The following is a 17,920-nucleotide window of genomic DNA, read 5'->3' on the forward strand; positions in this document are numbered from 1 at the left end:
CTGTTAATAGAACTGTAAGTTTTTCCATCATATGGAATCTTCAGACAACAGCATATTGAAATTATATTAACCCCTAACATTTCCTTGAGCTTTGCTAAGATGATGGCAGTTATAGAGTTATTCCTAAAATCACAGGCTGGCTCACTTTTATGACAGATGGGATCTTAGAGTTGATGTTGTCATATGTAAAATGGAGGCGTGTTCTGAAGGAGCATTTGTACAAGAGCGGGTCCTGGTAAAACTCAATTTTGCCGCTAGCATTCCGTTTGTCCAAACACACGGTGCAGTCAGCAAAGTTGATCAGTTTCCTTAGGACCAACTCTGGAGCTGCACAAAGAAAAAAGCAAGAGAAGAAAAAAGGATTAAAACAAAATTAGGTATCATTAAAAACAAACAAGTTAAATTATGCACACACTAACAGAGAGCAGCTCCTGACAGCAAATTCTCATTATCAGGGATTTAGTTAAAATAGAGAGCTAGCTCAGAGAGTTTGTTTGTGTGTGTGTGTCTTGGTTGGCCACACATCATCAGGTTCTCACTTGACACTGATTCACTCACCCTTGGCAGAATGATAACAGGATCTATTCCCAGAATTATTTCACTGTCTAAACAGTGCCAGTAACCATTACAGTACTCACTAGTTGCTTTCAAGAAGTATGTGAAGAACACTTCCTCTTCCTCTTCCCAGCAACTTCCAGAAACTTCATTGACACTTGAATTGATGTTGGACGATTCACATTAGCAGCCATTATTTTTCTAGACACAATTCTAGCACTCTTTACATAGGGCTTATTCCTGTTAACATCACCTGTGCTAAACCCAAACAACAAATGATGATGTACTTTAAGGGAAAAGCTCTCCCTCTGCTGCTGTGCCAGAAATTTGAACATTGTTGTCGGTCTTTTAAGGCAGTGCTATTTGCAATAATAATAATAATAATATAATAGACAACATATAGAGTAAATGCATATGAGCACAAGGCCTGAAGGAAACAAGCTACATTTACATATATTGTACATACATGTGCATACTATATCTCAATCTGCATACTATATCCTTCTCTCAAGTATTGGCTTTAAAAATGAGACATCTTTACATTTGTTTGTCCTTTTTTAAAACTAATTATTAAAATGTTTACTATAGGGGCTACTATCTCAGTATGTTTACTAGTTAGTTAATCTAATTACCAAGGAATTTAAGAGGCTATTGCTCACCAGTAATGTCCATGAAGGCTCTTTCCCATAAATCATCCACTGTGTAGCACTCTGCTGAGGTGATGTTGACTGACAGCACAATATCATCTTCCACATACTTAAGGATCAGGTTATTCACCACAATGTTCACGTTGTTCACCACACGTCTGATCAGACTTTGGACATAGCCTACAAACACACAGGTTAAAACATAAGAATCATATTAACCCATAAAATATGGACACAAAGACAATAAACCTAATTACCAGGACCCAAAAACGCATGGACAAGGACATATTAGATATATGAAAGATTACATTTGTGTTGAGACACAATAAAGAGTAAAAACTAGAGCTACATTCCATAGTGTGTAGTATAGACTCCGTACCACTGACCCCTGCCATCCTTGGACGGGCATGTGAAATCTCTGGTTCGGTCTTGTTTTTATCATTTAAGAAATGTGGCTAAGCTAAGCCCGATTTTATCTCGCTCTGAACTTGAGATTGCTATACATGCTTTTATTTCGTCACGCTTGGATTATTGTAATTCGCTGTCTATGTGTTTAAGCAAAGGTTCTCTGGATCGTCTGCAGGTTGTGCAAAACGCTGCAGCTAGGCTTTTGACAAAATCCTCCAAGTACTCACATGTGACACCATTATTATCTCAGTTACACTGGCTTACTGTTAAATTTAGAGTTGATTTTAAGATCCTGGTCTTGACCTACAGAGCTGTGCACGGACTGGTACCTGCCTACAACTTTGATCTGCTACAGCCCTATGTCCCTAGCAGGTCTTTGAGGTCATCTGATCAGGGCTTACTTGCTATAAAAAACACTAAGAGGAGGACTTAGGGTGATAGAGCTTTTGCCACTGTGGCCCCTAGACTGTGGAACTCTCTCCCCCAAGCATTAATAACTGTGGACTCAGTAGATGTTTTTAAAAAACAACTCAAAACTTACCTTTTTAAAACTGCTTTTGGTTAATTTTATGCCCGTTTTATTTTCTCTTTTTAAATCTTTTTATGACTTGTGATCTTATGTGCAGCACTTTGTGATTCTGTCTTGAAAGGTGCTATATAAATAAAAATGTATTTATTTATTTATTTATTTATGGACTTGTAAATAAGAGACCATTCTGGCATGTTATTCTTCTATCCAAAAAAGGAAAGAAGAAAAAATAAAATCAAGCTCAACAAAATTTGCAGCTCTTTAAATCGCAGTGTATTAATAAATCTGAAGGGCTCTACTTTCTCTCAGATGTAAAATCCTGTTTAACTCCAAATTATGCACATATTGCAATAACTATATCCCTTCCAAGCTCATTAAACTACTGAGGCACCTTTGTGTCCACTTAAACACAAGCAACTTTCACTGAATAAGTACTCACACACACTCATACATAAAAATATGGGTCTTTGTACATACACAGAATAGTGCAATTAAAAGCACAATAAATCCCTGTCATAGGAATCCCATAATATGAAGGGAAAAAAAAAAATTATTTAGGAACTTATGAACTCCTCAAAGGTCAGGATAATCAGGGCTGGGCATTTTTCCAACTTTTCCCCTTTTCACAAGTAAAAGGACACTAATGGAAATGGGTTGCTTGGTGAGGGGTGGCACCTGGGCAGGACTTGCATATTCCCACTTGCTTGATGTGAATTCTCCAAACAATTACCTGCAGTTTTCTCACATGGGTTCAATCAGACATTACAGAGACTCTGTAGCAGAGAGCTGGTAGCATAATGACTGTTTAATGTCCAGTCCAACTAATTCTGACATTTGCAGAATTCTCAAAAAAAAAAAAAAAGGCTCTGTATGTATTACCAAGAAAAGATCAGGGCTGCAGTGTATGTATTAATATGTCTCATGACAAAATCTGCCAGTAATAAAAAGAGCAAAAAAAAGAACCAATGAGCAACCTGCATAATAACTATTTAGTACACTGTGAATTTACACTGGAAAAACTTGGGTCATAACTTTTAGAAATGTAATGCATTAATTAATTTAAAACATTTGAGAGTGTGAATTTCACATTTTGAGGCTATGAAGAGAAAGGATTCTCAATTATACATAAAACTAGAAATTACAGAATTCAACTTTTTTAAAGGCTGAGGGAGGTGAGGGTGACAGTCCTTCTGTTGAGGAAGTGGGTGGATGTAGTAGCCTAGAGCAAGCACAAGAGAAAAAGCAGCATGACAGATTGGGTTTCAACAGAGCTGAGGGAGCCATCCTGCAGTGTTACCAGTACCTCCTAATGGCCACAGTGACGCCCAGAAACAGAAGCTTTGCAGGAAAAACATACATGGTAAGGTCATTACTCAACAAAGTAAGAAATAACTTAAAATATTACAGACAGGGGAGTTTCGACCATAAAATATGAAAATATACAGCAATAAATCCTCCTAACCACAGGACCAATGGCATTATTCATTCCTCCCAAGTACTGTTAAACACAGTCACTACAAGTTAAAATATATAAAGCTTTAATGCTTTTCCCTTATTTTCCAAACCAAATGTTTTTCTTCCTGTATCTACATGCCTGGCCCAGGGCATAACAGAACCAATAATTAAGTAGAACAAAATGGTGCTGTTGATGAAAATATTTATATGAATTGGTTAACTGTTCTGCCACTTGTACACAGGCCCGACTATGTATTAGCATAATCCAATTGACAAAATTCTCATGAGTTTGCTGCCTGACCAAACACAGCAGCAGGAAGAGAGGATGACATAATATGAACTCAACTCATACTTAATGTGTGTTCATGACACTTGTGCGTGGCCTTGCATGCATGTATGTGCTTGTCTTGAGTGGAGCTGAGTGTGTGCCTGGCAACTTCCTTACATGCATGAATGTGGCTGTGTGTGTGTGTGTGTGTGTGTGTGTGTGTGTGTGTGTGTTTCTGGGGTCAGTCAGAAAGCCGATGTTGCACCTGCAGCCTGGGCAGTAAAACCAGCACTTTACCCCCTGCTATTTACCTCTCTGGATCTAATTTACACATGTCAGGGTGTCCTTTCTTTCTCTCTCGCATGCTTGTACACTTGTTATACCTCTTCTTGCCTTGTAACAAGTCCAAGGCCCCAATCCATCTCCCTGTGAGCCATTGCACTGCTCTGAACTTCTGTAAACAATTGACACAGGCAGCACCTGTGCTGCAGCCCACAGGGAAGAAGCCCACTTAAAACTGTTCAACCATAAAATGGCTGGAAAAACCAGCTCCTTTATGTGATCTAAGAACAGGCCAAGTGGTCTCTTCTGTGCAATACAGGAAAGAAACACTATACTGTACATGCTCACCATTTTCCTGTATATGGAAAGTATTAGCAACTATCAGCTTTGCCACAGTTATTAGCCATAAAGAAAAAGACAAGTCCATAAGACACTAAATATACTGTGAAGTTGTATTGCTGTGTTATTTAAAATGGTATTAGCACTATTGCCAATGTAACCAGAAGCATAAATACAATTCCTGTTGTGGAACGCAGCATCTTTAATAAAATACAGTAAGCCACTATTCATTTTCAGTTTGTAACGTAAAAAAATGCAAAGACAGTAGTGAAAGGATCTCACTTCTGCTGAGGTAACTTTCCAGCAGTACTATGGAAACACATTAATATATGATTAGATTCTTACTAAAGCAGCAATATAAGCCGTCTAATTATGCTAACTATTCAGTTAGCTCTAGGGCCTCTTATAGTAAAGTGGGAGATTCAAGGAACTCAACCATGCATGGTACAGCAAGGCACCAACGCAGAACAACGGCTCAGCTGGAGAAATTACCAGCCTTCGTGTGTATGGGATATTTTGTTTCCTTAGTTAGCAGTTTAAACTAATACTACAAAAGCTTCTGTATTTACATTATGGGTAAATGTCCCAATACTCTCAACAGCTAGCAGTGCTAGTTCTTGTTGTGTTGCTGCTTCGATGTGCAAGATAGAACGTCAGATGAATTATGTCTGAAACTGCAGGTTCTGGTTAGACTGGCTGTCCAGCTCACAGCGGCTCTCAGGAGCAGAACAAGGACTATTATCACCAGTTGCTGTCAATGACAGTGGAGACAGCTGGGCTAGTTGGTTAGCTGCAACTACACTTTCAAAATAAGAGTGAGGGGATGGTCTTAGTAAATTAGTGAACTGTATCGCAGCAATCCAGTATTGGATTTTTTTTTTCTTTCTTGCTGATATTTATGATGAGAGGATGCTGCAATTTGTAATCTTTGCATTAAATGCAGGTTAGTTTCTATATCACTGTTAATGAAATCAAATCACAGAATGCTATTTTTAGCTACAGTTAGTGCATTTCCTTTTTTTCTGCTTCTGGTTTTGCTCATGACATGAGTGCTATTTACTAGTTTGAAAACTGTAGACTGAAAACTCTTATCAGGTCTCTTATTGTTGTTTCCAACAAGAAAATGAAAAAAGATCTCACCAAGATCTCTATATAATGTGATTCAGCTAGATATATAATTTCACTCAGTGAAAACTGAAGAAATTGTTTCCTTTCAGTCAATTCACTTGGTACAACACATAAGTACAGGATATCGCGTCCCCACGTGTCCTGGCTGAAACTTCTATTCAAGCCTTTAAGGCGGATGACCTGTGATGACATGCACAGGCCTACTTGCGCACATTACCCCTGTTATCACAGTCATCCCTTAGAAAGGTAAAGAGCATAAAAACTAAGAACACCTTTGCTAAACTGGACAAACTTGCTGCTGCTAGTTAGCTCGATTGTCTGCTAGCTTCCTGTGTAGTGTTTTACTTTGCGTTTTGGAACGGACACAAAACTGAAACAAGAAAAGCAGAAATCTTCTGTTCACAACTGTCCTCGCATGGCATGACCCTCTCCTCTCCAAGTGCAAAGACGAGGAGTATCCTGTTGATGTCCCCGCAATTATCTGGGCTGACCCCATAGAATATATTGATGGGTTAACCGAAGACAAGCCAGAACTATGCAGGAGCACTGATCGGCTTCAGCCCAGCACTCCGCAGGAAGACAATGATGTGCTGGACATCGGCCTGGACATTCATGGTTTGTTGGAGGATGAGCAGGAGAGCCCAGTGTGTGGGACCCTGGGAAGCCAAGCCACCAACAAGAAAGCAGAACACACTGTTGCGGTGGGTGAGCCTCCAGCGAGAGTGCAGCCTCCCGTTCAAGTTCTAAGTCAGTTGGCTTGGAGCAAAGGTCCACCTTTGGGCCCCCAGCAGGACCCGATGCCCAGGAAGCTGCTCACCTCCCTCAGTGACACACTTAAGCGCCCTATCCGTGGGTGGTGCGAACCGTTGCTATCATCCACTGTGTACACCAGAGGTGGGCAATCTCAGTCCACGTGGGCCGGTGTCCCTGCAGGTTTTAGATGTGTCCTCGAACCAACACAGCTGATTTAAATGGCTAAATTAGCTCCTCAACATGTCCTGAAGTTCTCCAGAGGCCTGGTAACGAACTAATCATGTGATTCAGGTGTGTTGACCCAAGGTGCTCTAGATCTAAAAGATCTAAAACCTGCAGGGATACCGGCCCTCGTGGACTGAGATTGCCCACCCCTGGTGTACACAGTGGATGATAGCAACGGTTCGCACCACCCACGGATAGGGCGCTTAAGTGTGTCACTGAGGGAGGTGAGCAGCTTCCTGGGCATCGGGTCCTGCTGGGGGCCCAAAGGTGGACCTTTGCTCCACCCCTGGTATACACTCTGCTGAGGTGATGTTGACTAACAGCACAATATCATCTTCCACATACTTAAGGATCAGGTTGTTCACCACACAGTTACCAGTTGCAGTTCTGGATCAACCGCCTCAGAATTATAAACCCACTGTTTACAAGGAGCCAGCAGTGATACTCAGAGAGGAAATAAGTACACTATTCATCCCATTCTTGACCTCAGAGTCTTGAACAAATATTTATGAATGAACAAGTTCAAGACGCTAACATTCAGACAGCTTTTGAATGCAGCTGGCCCAGATGATTGGTTTGCAACAATCATGTGGCTATACACCCGAACCACAGGTATGCATTCGAGGGCATAGTCTACGAATACCTGGTGCTGCTGTTCAGGTTGTCACTGGTGCGCCTTTGCAAAGGCGCATCAGAGACACCTTTGCTGAAGCTGCCAAAGCTTCTCCAGTGATTGAGTGATGGAGTTCTGCGACTCCACAGCCACCTGACCTAAGCCCAATCAATAGTATAATCAATAGATAGTTTGTGATGACATGGACCGCAGAGTGAAGGCAAAAGGGCCAACAAGTGCTCAGCATCTCTGGGAACTCCTTCAAGACTGTTGGAAAACCATTTCAGGTGACTACCTCATGAAGCTACATACTACCAATAACTACACATAATTCTGTATGTGTTCATTCATAGTTTTGATTCCTTCAGTAAAAATCTACAATGTAAATAGTCATTAAAATAAAGAAAAACGCGAGGGCGTGATTTCCCATACTTATGTGTTGTGCCTCGTTCCTCTCCTTAAGGGAACAGAAGATATATAGATATAACTATTCATTCTCAATAATCCCCTCTGCACACAATTCAATTATGTACTCATGAAAGCATGTCAAGAATATTTGTTGTGTACTAGCTTCCTTCAACTAGACACACAATCAAAAAATGTAAAAAAAAAACAACAACAACAAAAAAAAAAAAACAAATCCTGAAGATCCTACTGCACTCACAAAAACATGCTGTGACTTATAAGCGGACTACACGCTTTGAAACAGAAAATTTGGAGGGCAGCTTCTGATACACCAAATTCATAGGTTTCAGTATGGCTAGCACAGATTCAAAGGGAGAACTGCCACTATTAAATCGCTTTGAAGTCATATAAAACAAACCACATTTTCAACGGCGTGAATAGAACCAAAGCAGGAATCTCCTGGAACAGGCAAATGTGGTTCTCACAAACGGTGGCCACTCGTCCCCCCACAAGCAGCAGTAAACATAATCACTCACAGAATCGCCCAAGGTGGAAGCACTTGGTCTTTGGTCTTTGTGTGGCTACCAATCCCATGGCATATGAATTAACATCACTATTTTCCACCACAGAGTGAACGAGGACGATAAATCCATTCAGCATGTGAGAGCTCAGAGCTAAATAACTGGATAATTGTGAAGGGCCTGCCTTTTGGTATCACCATGTTTAGTTTTGGTTGTTTTGAAGGAGATGGGAGTTAAAGGGATAAGACGCAACAAAGTGGTTTTTAAACGCAGATACTGACAAAGATCTAAACAGGTCTTTGCGCTGTGAGGGTCTCACATCTAACACAGATCTTCCTTAAGGCTAACAAGTACACAACCATTGCCACATTTTTGTATCGTCCATTTACTTAAAATTATACCTGTCTATCACTGCCTCTGACACAAAATTATTTGCACAACCAACTTTACACTGACAAAGGACATAGCTTAAAATATTTAGCAAGAAAGTACAAGAAAGATGTTAATCACCAGTCTTTTAAAATTCTAAAAAATAGTGATGTATGACATAATAGCTGTAGTAGGATTAGAATACAAGTATCAGTGTGGAAGCTGTAAACTGGCTTATGGCATGATGGCGACTGAAAGTATGTAATAATGTATCATAATAGGTAAAGGTAAGTAAGTACAGTTTATTTATAAAGTGCTTTACACAGACATATAGTCACAAATTGCTGCACAATCCAAATTTTAACAGAAAATTAAAATGCAGTGAAAAATGATGCACAATTCTGAACAAAATGTATTTACATTACATATGTTATGCATTTACACTAAAAGACCATCAAATGCAAGATTAAGATGCACTGTTGTGTGGCTTTTTCAATATACAGTTACAATTAGAAAGCACAGTGCAGCTTTTCAAACAGCCCTAATGCAGTACAGAGTTGTCAAACTAATTTTATATTGCGGGCCACATACAGCCCACTTAAGTGGGCTGGACCAGTGAAACTCCCCTGTCTGTCAGTGTAAAGAAGTTACATATGTAACTGTTTTTCTACATGTTAGAGAAAAAGCTGCTATCCTTTTTTGTTGTTGTGGATGTTTTTGTTTTGTAGTTATAAAAAAAAAAAAAAAAAAAACAGATAAAATGATGTGGCGGGCCACATTTGGCCCACGGGCCTTGAGTTTGACACGTGAGGTAGTATATTAGCCAGTACTAGCACTGAAGAGCATATCCATATGGAGATGTATCAACTGTGCATCCATTTTACTTGTTGATCTATTACATGTTCATACAATACGGTACATACAACAGTTCACATTCTACAAAGATAATGTATTATTTATGACTTATGTTAGGTTTTTACATGGAGACAGAGTCATCTCTGTCACAAGATTTGAAAGTCTGAATGGTCTTTGCATCAAAGCTGCACTTCCCAGCTATGTTTTAGCATCATTAATGCCAACTACCCTTACAATAACTTAAAGAAACAAAAAAATGACATTAAAAAAAAGCACATGTATACCATGGCTTTTGAAGGTATTTCTGTAACTCAAAGGAACTGCAATATAGTAGTGACATGATCTTTTTCTGAAAGACAACATTTCAGCACTTTAACAGATTGTGGAGGCACTAATGTTAAGCATCACATCTCTGAAAAAAACACCATACTTCAACTACATTAAAGCCTCCTGTCAGGTTTGGTTTGTATCTTATTCTTGGGAAAACATCCTCTGTCTGAGTCATAGCAGGTTAGTTTTACCTCATCTACCTTTTAACCTCAAGCTTTTAATTAGGTAGGTTGGGATTACGGCATTCATTTGCTTCCTTGCCATTACCGAGGTGCAGCAACCTCTGACCCCAAAGTTGTCTCTGCAGTCTGTAATGGGCTGAAATAAGGTCCGCTAGTAGAAAAGTTAAGGGTGTGCACGCAGAAGAACACACACACACACACACACACTCTACTGGGAGATCTGTTGGAAGCAGCCCTAAAGGGAGATGCCTGGGTGTGAGGAACTGTGCTTTAACAGCTGGGGAGAGATATTATCTCATAATGTAAAGCCTGGAAATGGATCCTCCCAAGATACAACAAGCCAGGAGTGTAAGTTCATACATTCAACCACACCAGGGTTTGGAAGTGAAGCTTTTTTTCAAGCTGACCTAACTCAGCTCATGACCCCTGCCTCTTGGATTATGTTTTTACCTTCATTCGTGCTCTCTAAACAGATTATTTTTCATAGATCTTAAAGGTTGAAAGGTTGTCGCACACCTACTTGAAAATTTTCTTACATAAGTATATATGTTCAGAGGTATTTGAAATAACTGCATCCATACATTTTAAAAATAAAACTGTCAACATAAAAGATTAGGGTAAAAAAATGCATTCAGTCACACTAGGGCCCTGGTGTTCACAAGTTCTGGTGTGAAAGGTCTGTATAAATTATTTTTTTAAATTCTATTATTCAGCCACTCTCAAACAAAACCGCTCTTTGTGAGGTGCACTAAAGTGCTGCAGTAAGGTAGGCATGGAATCCGTGGCCCTGTGGGAGGCATGTGGTCAAGGAACTTTGTTGATAAGAGCCATCACCATATGATTTATAACAGGCACATTCCCCATGCTCACTCTGGGTGATTTACACTTGTGAAAAACAGTGCTACGTGGCTCATCCCAAATTAAAAACTCTTATAGGGTAAACGGGAGATGATACATACATACATACTAAAGTATGTAAAGTTATAAAATATGAAAAAAATATTAGTTAACTACTTTTGAAAAAAAAACTCTGGTCCTTGGATAAAATAAAACTAACTGAAGCAATTTTGTGAACTTGAAAAACTAATTTAAAAAAAACAACTAAATATATAGATATATCCTTAGTTTTAGTGTTGTTTATTTTGTTAAAAAACAACAACAAAATAACAACAACATCTTCCTTGATGGGGCAGTAATGGACACGTTTTTGAAGCTTTGGAAGTCTACAACACATTCAAAAAGTTATCTGCTTTTATTGCAATACCTGAATTAATTTTCCTAGTTCTTGCCTCAGCATGTGCCCTCCAATAACAATATTTATTAAGATAATAATTAATAAATGTAAGACTGAAAAAAATAATAATAATAATAAACTCACAGGAGAATCCCACTCTGGAAATGAACTGAAACTAAACAGAATCAAAAACAAAAAAAAAATAAAAACTCAAATCCAAAACAATAATAACTATAATATTGCACATACATAGTGTGTCACCAAAAATTTATTTTAAGCACACTTTGTAGTTGGTCCTATTTAGGTAACAGGTTAATCCGGTAGTCTGAAACTGCAACTGCAGTTGAATGGAGGTTTGCAAAATTGGACCAATGCAGAGTCCTGGTCTTTGTATACTGAAGTTGTGTGTTTGTTTGCATGTTGAGCAGGGAAGTCATAGCTAACCAGAGGTGGTCACTTTGACAGTCCCATATCAGATCATATGAACTGATGTAGTTAAGACAGTCCACTTTTAAGGAACATGTTGATGTCAAGTAGGTAGGTGAGGGAATCAGAACAGCCTCACTGAGCCAGTTTACATCACTTACCTGGAGGCAGGTCTGGGTCACTCGGGGCAGCTTGCTGTAGGCGACGGGGCTTGGCCACAGCCTTGGAGCTGTCTGAGACACTGCGACTGGTGGAACTAGAGCCACTTTCGTGGTCGTCCTGATAAAACAAAAACAAACAACAATGCCTGTGATGACAGAAGCGGGACAAAAGGGCCTCTACAAGAGCTCTGCAGTTATAAGTTATCAGTTATAACCACATTAAAGTAAAGTAATAATATAACATATAGTAGTTGTGAGCCTAGATTGTGCAAACTAGTTCTTGTTTAAATTAGATATGGAATATGTGAATTTTCATGCATAAAACATGTTTCTTAGATTGAAATTAGAGTAACAATATTGAATATATTTGTTTATATGTAATGGCTTAAATAACAATTATAATGCCTTTGTCCACGACTACACCAGGGTCCACTTAGGTCCAAGCAACATAAATTTTGTTATCAGACAGTGGAAAAGAGGATCTTTGCGGCCTTTGACTGTGCCAACTTCCAAGGACAATTTATATTACAGTGTATCTGGTTACTGAGAGTAATGAAATGAATATAAACTGAGAATCTGCTCTCCTGCATCACTGGCGGTGGCAGTGATAAGAAGAAAGTTTACCATGCACCACTATTTCTTACACTAAACCTTCTGAATAGCCTTCTGAATAACCTTCCTCCCACCATTTAACAACCATCCCTGTGGCCTCTACAAATAAACTCTGGTCCTTGGATGAGAAAGATGAAGGTCTCTAGTCCATGACAGCACATGTCATCCACACTGGAGACACCGGTGGCCTGTCAAGCCCAGGAACATAAGTGCAAAATGTGTGTATGTATGTATTAATGTGTATATAGGAAAATGAAATGATCACCCCCCATTTAGAGATGAGCTTGGTGATAAACAGAATGACCCAAGATTCAAGCTAAGGAGCTTATTTATTGTTGTAGCTCGTAGAGAGCCTCGGGCTTGTGGGTGTTCTGTACAAATAAAACAGCAGAGACATGAGGACAAACAGTGGAGGGGTCAGAAATAGTGGTTTTAGACTACTGACAGCCAAGGACTTATGCTGCATTCCATCTGCCTCAGAAGTCAGATGTCAGAGCTGGGAGTGACGTCACTGTTGTTTGTGTTCCAACAGCAAAGTCAAAAAGCAAGGAAAACAGGATTTGTTTTGGTCCATAGCAAGCTAGTTGCTAGTGGTGCATAAATAATGCACCACTAGCAATACTAATATTGCTTGGCTTATTTTTATTTCTTTTTTTGTTTAAAAACAGCACATTTTATTAAAGCTACTGAAGGGGCAACAATAAGGTTGAGTTCGTAAATTTAATAAATGTGACTTTTTAAGGGATTGAGGGATTTGCTACCGGTAAATCACAGTTTAAGATTGGAAGTAATAATAAGATTCTATGGGTGGAAATCTGTCAGATCTGTCCCTGTATCCACATGATAAACGTGTGTCCATCTTGGAATATATCGAGCCCTGTTGTAAAGACGAATTTAACCATAAATGAGCAATTTGGAGAATAGGGGAGAAAAACTTATCAGAGCACAAAAATGCTATGACTACAGCAGCTAATGTTGAACTCCTAACAGCTACTATGTATAATAGCAAATACCTCATATTCAAACTCATGGTAGACATAAGCCTGCAGCAGTGGATGGGATGAAGAAATGGGAAAAAAAATTAGATACAGTGTCAAAGAAACAATATATTAGAAGCAAAACTGAGAAGTTAGTGAAAAGGTGGAGAGATTACAGAGTTAAAACTCAGTGTGGCGTTGATTAGAGGTTACTGCAGCACTGTAACCTTTGCACAATCAGCCTGGGTGGTAGGTTAGTCAGATAATTTGGACAAGAAAAGGGAGATCACATGTGTTTAGCATTAAAGCGTCTCAGGAGTCACCCCTTATCCTGACACATGTAAGCACTGAAGGTGTCAAAACCAAATATATTTGGCTACTCCACACACACACTTTATTTATAAATACTGAACCGATCCAGTTTAAACTGACAGACAGCCTTTGCAGGCAGGTCGCGTGTTGCAAATTTTAATACATTCATGCAGCTTACATATGTAACAGACAATCCCTGGTTCTAACACTATTTAATGACAGTGAACCCTTTCGTTGTAGTTGAGTAATGATGATTTGGTTTTAAACATACTTTGCATTATCTGAGTTGCAGACACACTGACAGAAGTATCCCCCAGTGCAGTAAACACTCAATGCTCAAAAGAGATGAGAGAGGCTCTGGTAGAAATATTTACATGTTACTTCACTAAGGCCCTATCCAATAGAGCTCCACTGTGCAATCAGTTTTTTCCTCATCAGAGAGTGGTGGGAATTGGTAAACAGAGAGGGAGAAATAATAAATACTTCATCAAGGTTACAACGAATAAAGATCTGTGAATAATAAGGTGTAAATTTGCTGGTCATTACTCATTTCTTTTGTAGATTTGTCATCACTTTGAAAAGTTGCACCTATAATATTTAAACATGCTACAATAGAAAAGGGATTGTTATTTGATTAGGAAGGTTTAAGATACACACTCCAATCCTTAGTTTACATCACAATACCCTGCTTGAGCACATTAGAGTAAGAAACAGTCTCCTTCCCCCTTTAGTCTCATATCTATACCTAAAGGAATGCATAGCCCAGCAAGCCAAGAGTACATCGAGTTCAACAACTTGAACTGCCACTATGAAGAACAAGACTGCCAAATTTGGAAGTAGCGCAATTAAGCGCTCAATGTCACCATGGGCAGTGAGCAATTCTCCAGAGGTGAAAAATGCCTTTTCAGAAGGAAGCCCTGGGACAAATGAAGCCTGCCCTCAGCTGCTGCCAAGTAAATCGATCTCTCCAATTCCACAGCAGGGCACAGCACAGGCAGGGAGCCTAAGAAGGATGGAGAAAAGGAGAAGGAAAGATAGACACGAGGACCGGAAAAAGTAGGGCTGCTTCCCCTGCAGGCATGTCACCTCAGCTGTTAACCAAATATGATGGTAGTTAAAAAGGAAAAGAGAGACATGAAACCAATTGATAAGCGAGAGAAAAAACAGTGGAAAAAAAAGAGACAGCAAAACCAAGAAAAGCTGAGGGACGTCTAGAGTGAAAGAGACTTGATGATAATGAGACCAGAACAAAGGGACAGAAACATGAAGCTGGTGGTGTGACTGACAGGTGAGGGGGACCCCCTACTCAGAGGGTAAGTGGGCACCCATAGAGGGTTAGGGCACAGGAAGGCCAGACGTGACCCCTGTCCTCCTGTAATCGTCTGACTCAGTCAGGGAGCAGGAGGCGGTGTGCTGAGTCTGTCTGGAGGGTCAACCCATATGAGCTGCTCAGCGCATTAGCTGAATACCACCACCACCTCCAGCTATTAGGAACAGCACCTCTGTAGATAAGAAACTCACAAGTTCCTTGTACAAATAATCTGGCTATAACTCACAGACACTAGAAACCAGTAACATCATATCTGCTAGTGACAATGACATATATGTAAACTAGCAAAGCTTCAAAAAATACAAATATGTCTTAAAATACTCATTATACTCCCGCAAATACTTACTTATAAAGTATTTGCGGGAGCAGAATAACACCCTTGCTACAGTTTCTTGTGATTTGAGGCTTCCTCTGACCTGGACTGGCTGAAAAGTAGGCAAATTACCAGAGTTTTTGTTGCCCATTCTTAATAAATATTAGACAAAAAAAACAAGCACTATATTTTTTCTTTTCAGAAATTGCTAAGTATTTTCCAATTTCAGTTTAACACAAGGAAAAAAAAAATTGGCAAGGACCAGCAGCCGACTACCTCGCTTCTCTGCAACCGCCTGATCTTTGAAACCAAAACATTTTTAAAACTGGTCAATTTCACACAGTTTCAGCACATTAATGGGAGCATGCAGACCATTGCTAGATAAACACACTCTGTTTTTGTTGTTTTTCCTCTGCAGGTTGCTGGTGAACTCATGCTGACATCAAAGCAGCAGGCCTGGATACTGGAGGCACGGCAGGGGAGGGCGAACGCCTACAGAGTGAGAAAATAAATGAAGGAAACCCAATAGGCTCCTTATCTCACACAGAACCCCTTCTCCTGTAAATCACTCACGTACTCATATAAACACAGACACACACAGAACCTCTGCCCGACATGTTAAGGCCTAGCATTCACACCTCCAAGTAACCAGTGAATCATATGATACTCAAAGGATATAATGAGAATGTGGGACATTCCAGGCTGTTTTTCCAGAACAATAGTGAAAAAAAAAACACTACTAAAGAGATACACATACTCTTTTGTCCTAAAAATGTGCTTCTGTTTTTTTAGTGCTCCTAGGTCTCATCTCCCCCCTCTCTCACCATCTTGCCTCATCAAAGGCCTTCTTTGCTATCACAGTATTCATTTCACTTTTGTTCATGTTTCATCTTCTTTACCTATATCTGACATTGTCTCCATCCTTCCACTTCTTCTAGAGCTTCTCATCCCATCTATAATTAGCTAGTCTGAAGCTTGTTTTAACAGTGTTGACCCTGGTTCTCATAAGAATGGTTTCCAGCTGGCACAGAGAGAAATAAAAACATGAAAAGGGGCTCACTGTTTTAAACATAATGTCACAGTTTGGGATGGTTCCAGTAATGTCAAATGGTATGCAGCCACTTCTTTTACACTTAAGCTGTTTGAACCATTGATGACAACCCCACCGGAATTTTTGCTGAAAAGAACAGAGAACATCACAGTTGACTCAGATTACCTTTTCTTTAACGTCTCTTGGCTTCGAATGCATCCATCAGCTCGGCTAAAAATTAGCTGCTAATGGCTTTTTAATGAAACGGTAACAAATGAAGAAAGCTATTTTACCATGATTAAAGACAGAGGGTTCATTTTCTCCTCAAACAGAAGAGAACTACAGAAGCTGGAGTAGTGAGGACAGAATTTCACACAGTCTCCATCACAAATAACTGTTGGGTATTAATATTATAATTATGCTACGTATTTTATACACAGACATCATAGGCATATTTAAAGAGAAATATGTGCATAAAAAACACAAATGTACACGCACACACAATATAAAATACTATACAGACCAATACTTAAGGACTAGAGCCATGCAGCTGGAATCCATAGAAGATTGGGGGGATTAGAGCCTGAAAGTAACCCAGATGAATATCACATTGTGTGACATTCTGAATAATTATCTCAATGAAAGTAGCATATCACAAAAATGTGGTCTATTCCCCCCCCTCTGTTTCAGTAACTGAATCCACTACACAAAAACAAACCTCCATTTACTGTGGATTAACTGCACAAATTAAATATTACAGTCTCTACACAATGTTCTGTAGCCAATAAGATGAAATTTCCTGCACCAATAAAGCACAAGGCAGAATAAGATCTGAGAATTAAACTTTTTCAGCAGTCTGAAAATGCACAACTTACAAGTTTGCTGTTACTATAACCACTACAGAGAAAAACATACTCGTGGGAATTTCTGGATTATTAAAGTGTGAGGGGAGCTGTGATAGGTCTGTAATACCTGAAGTGTTACTAGGCACATTCCATCCCAGCAAAACTGCTACAAAGCAAACACCTTCTTTCCTTCAGAAGCTCCAATATATAAAGTATTCATTAAGGAGGGGGAGCAAAGACATAGAAAAGATTCCCAAGCATGTGCCAAAAGAAGAATGCATAATTACAAAAGAATTTGACTCTGAAGGGGGAGGAATCACAACGACACCGGTGATGTCATGTTGGAGGTCTCTGCCAAGAGTGCCTCTGCTCTACCCAAGTCAAACTGTCTATGTTTATTATCTGCCTCCAACATACTTACAATAACAAAGACAAACGGGGATCCCAGTTACAGAGCAGACCCATAGGGAGCTACAAGAGGTCTTCTGACTTCTGAGTATTTAATTTGTTCAGGCATTGTCCTTGTGCTGTTCTCACCAGACAGATCACCTCTGGCTGCAGTTTCAGTATAGCTCTTTAACCAAGTTCCAGTAAACATACAACAAGATAAACTTAAAGTGTAAATGGTAAAAGTAAAATGTAAAAGGCAAAGGCCAAAAGTTAAGTGCCCTCCTCAAACATTTGACATTTAGGTGATTTTGGCTCTACTCTTGTTCTGTTGCACTTTCAGGTAATAGTTCAAAGCCCAGTGCATTTTATTTGTCTTAAGTAAAACCAGCAGAAACCAATCTTGTGTTTACGGTACAGTAGCCGATG

At 39.5% G+C, this 17,920-nt stretch overlaps 1 protein-coding gene across 6 annotated transcripts in view; it reads right to left on the reverse strand.

Annotated features, from left to right (window-relative positions):
* The window catches only part of LOC120722020 (vacuolar protein sorting-associated protein 13B-like), a 296,860-nt gene that overhangs the window by 262,386 nt on the left and 16,554 nt on the right, over nucleotides 1-17,920 (reverse strand). For 5 of the 6 annotated variants that reach the window (XR_005693317.1, XM_040012723.1, XM_040012725.1 and 2 more), the window contains exons 4-6: nucleotides 11,686-11,803; nucleotides 1,215-1,382; nucleotides 146-327 (exon numbers count right to left, since the gene is read on the reverse strand). Coding sequence is in view for 5 of the 6 variants with exons in the window: in XM_040012723.1 (XP_039868657.1) it covers nucleotides 146-327; nucleotides 1,215-1,382; nucleotides 11,686-11,803 (468 nt within the window). In the remaining variant the exon portion in view is untranslated. Of the gene's footprint in view, nucleotides 1-145; nucleotides 328-638; nucleotides 713-1,214; nucleotides 1,383-11,685; nucleotides 11,804-17,920 lie in introns of those variants that run through there. The other variant, XM_040012726.1, reaches the window with a different exon arrangement.

Source organism: Simochromis diagramma, unplaced genomic scaffold (assembly GCF_900408965.1).
Source record: "Simochromis diagramma unplaced genomic scaffold, fSimDia1.1 OVJJ01000618.1, whole genome shotgun sequence".
In the NCBI taxonomy this organism is placed as follows: domain Eukaryota; kingdom Metazoa; phylum Chordata; class Actinopteri; order Cichliformes; family Cichlidae; genus Simochromis; species Simochromis diagramma.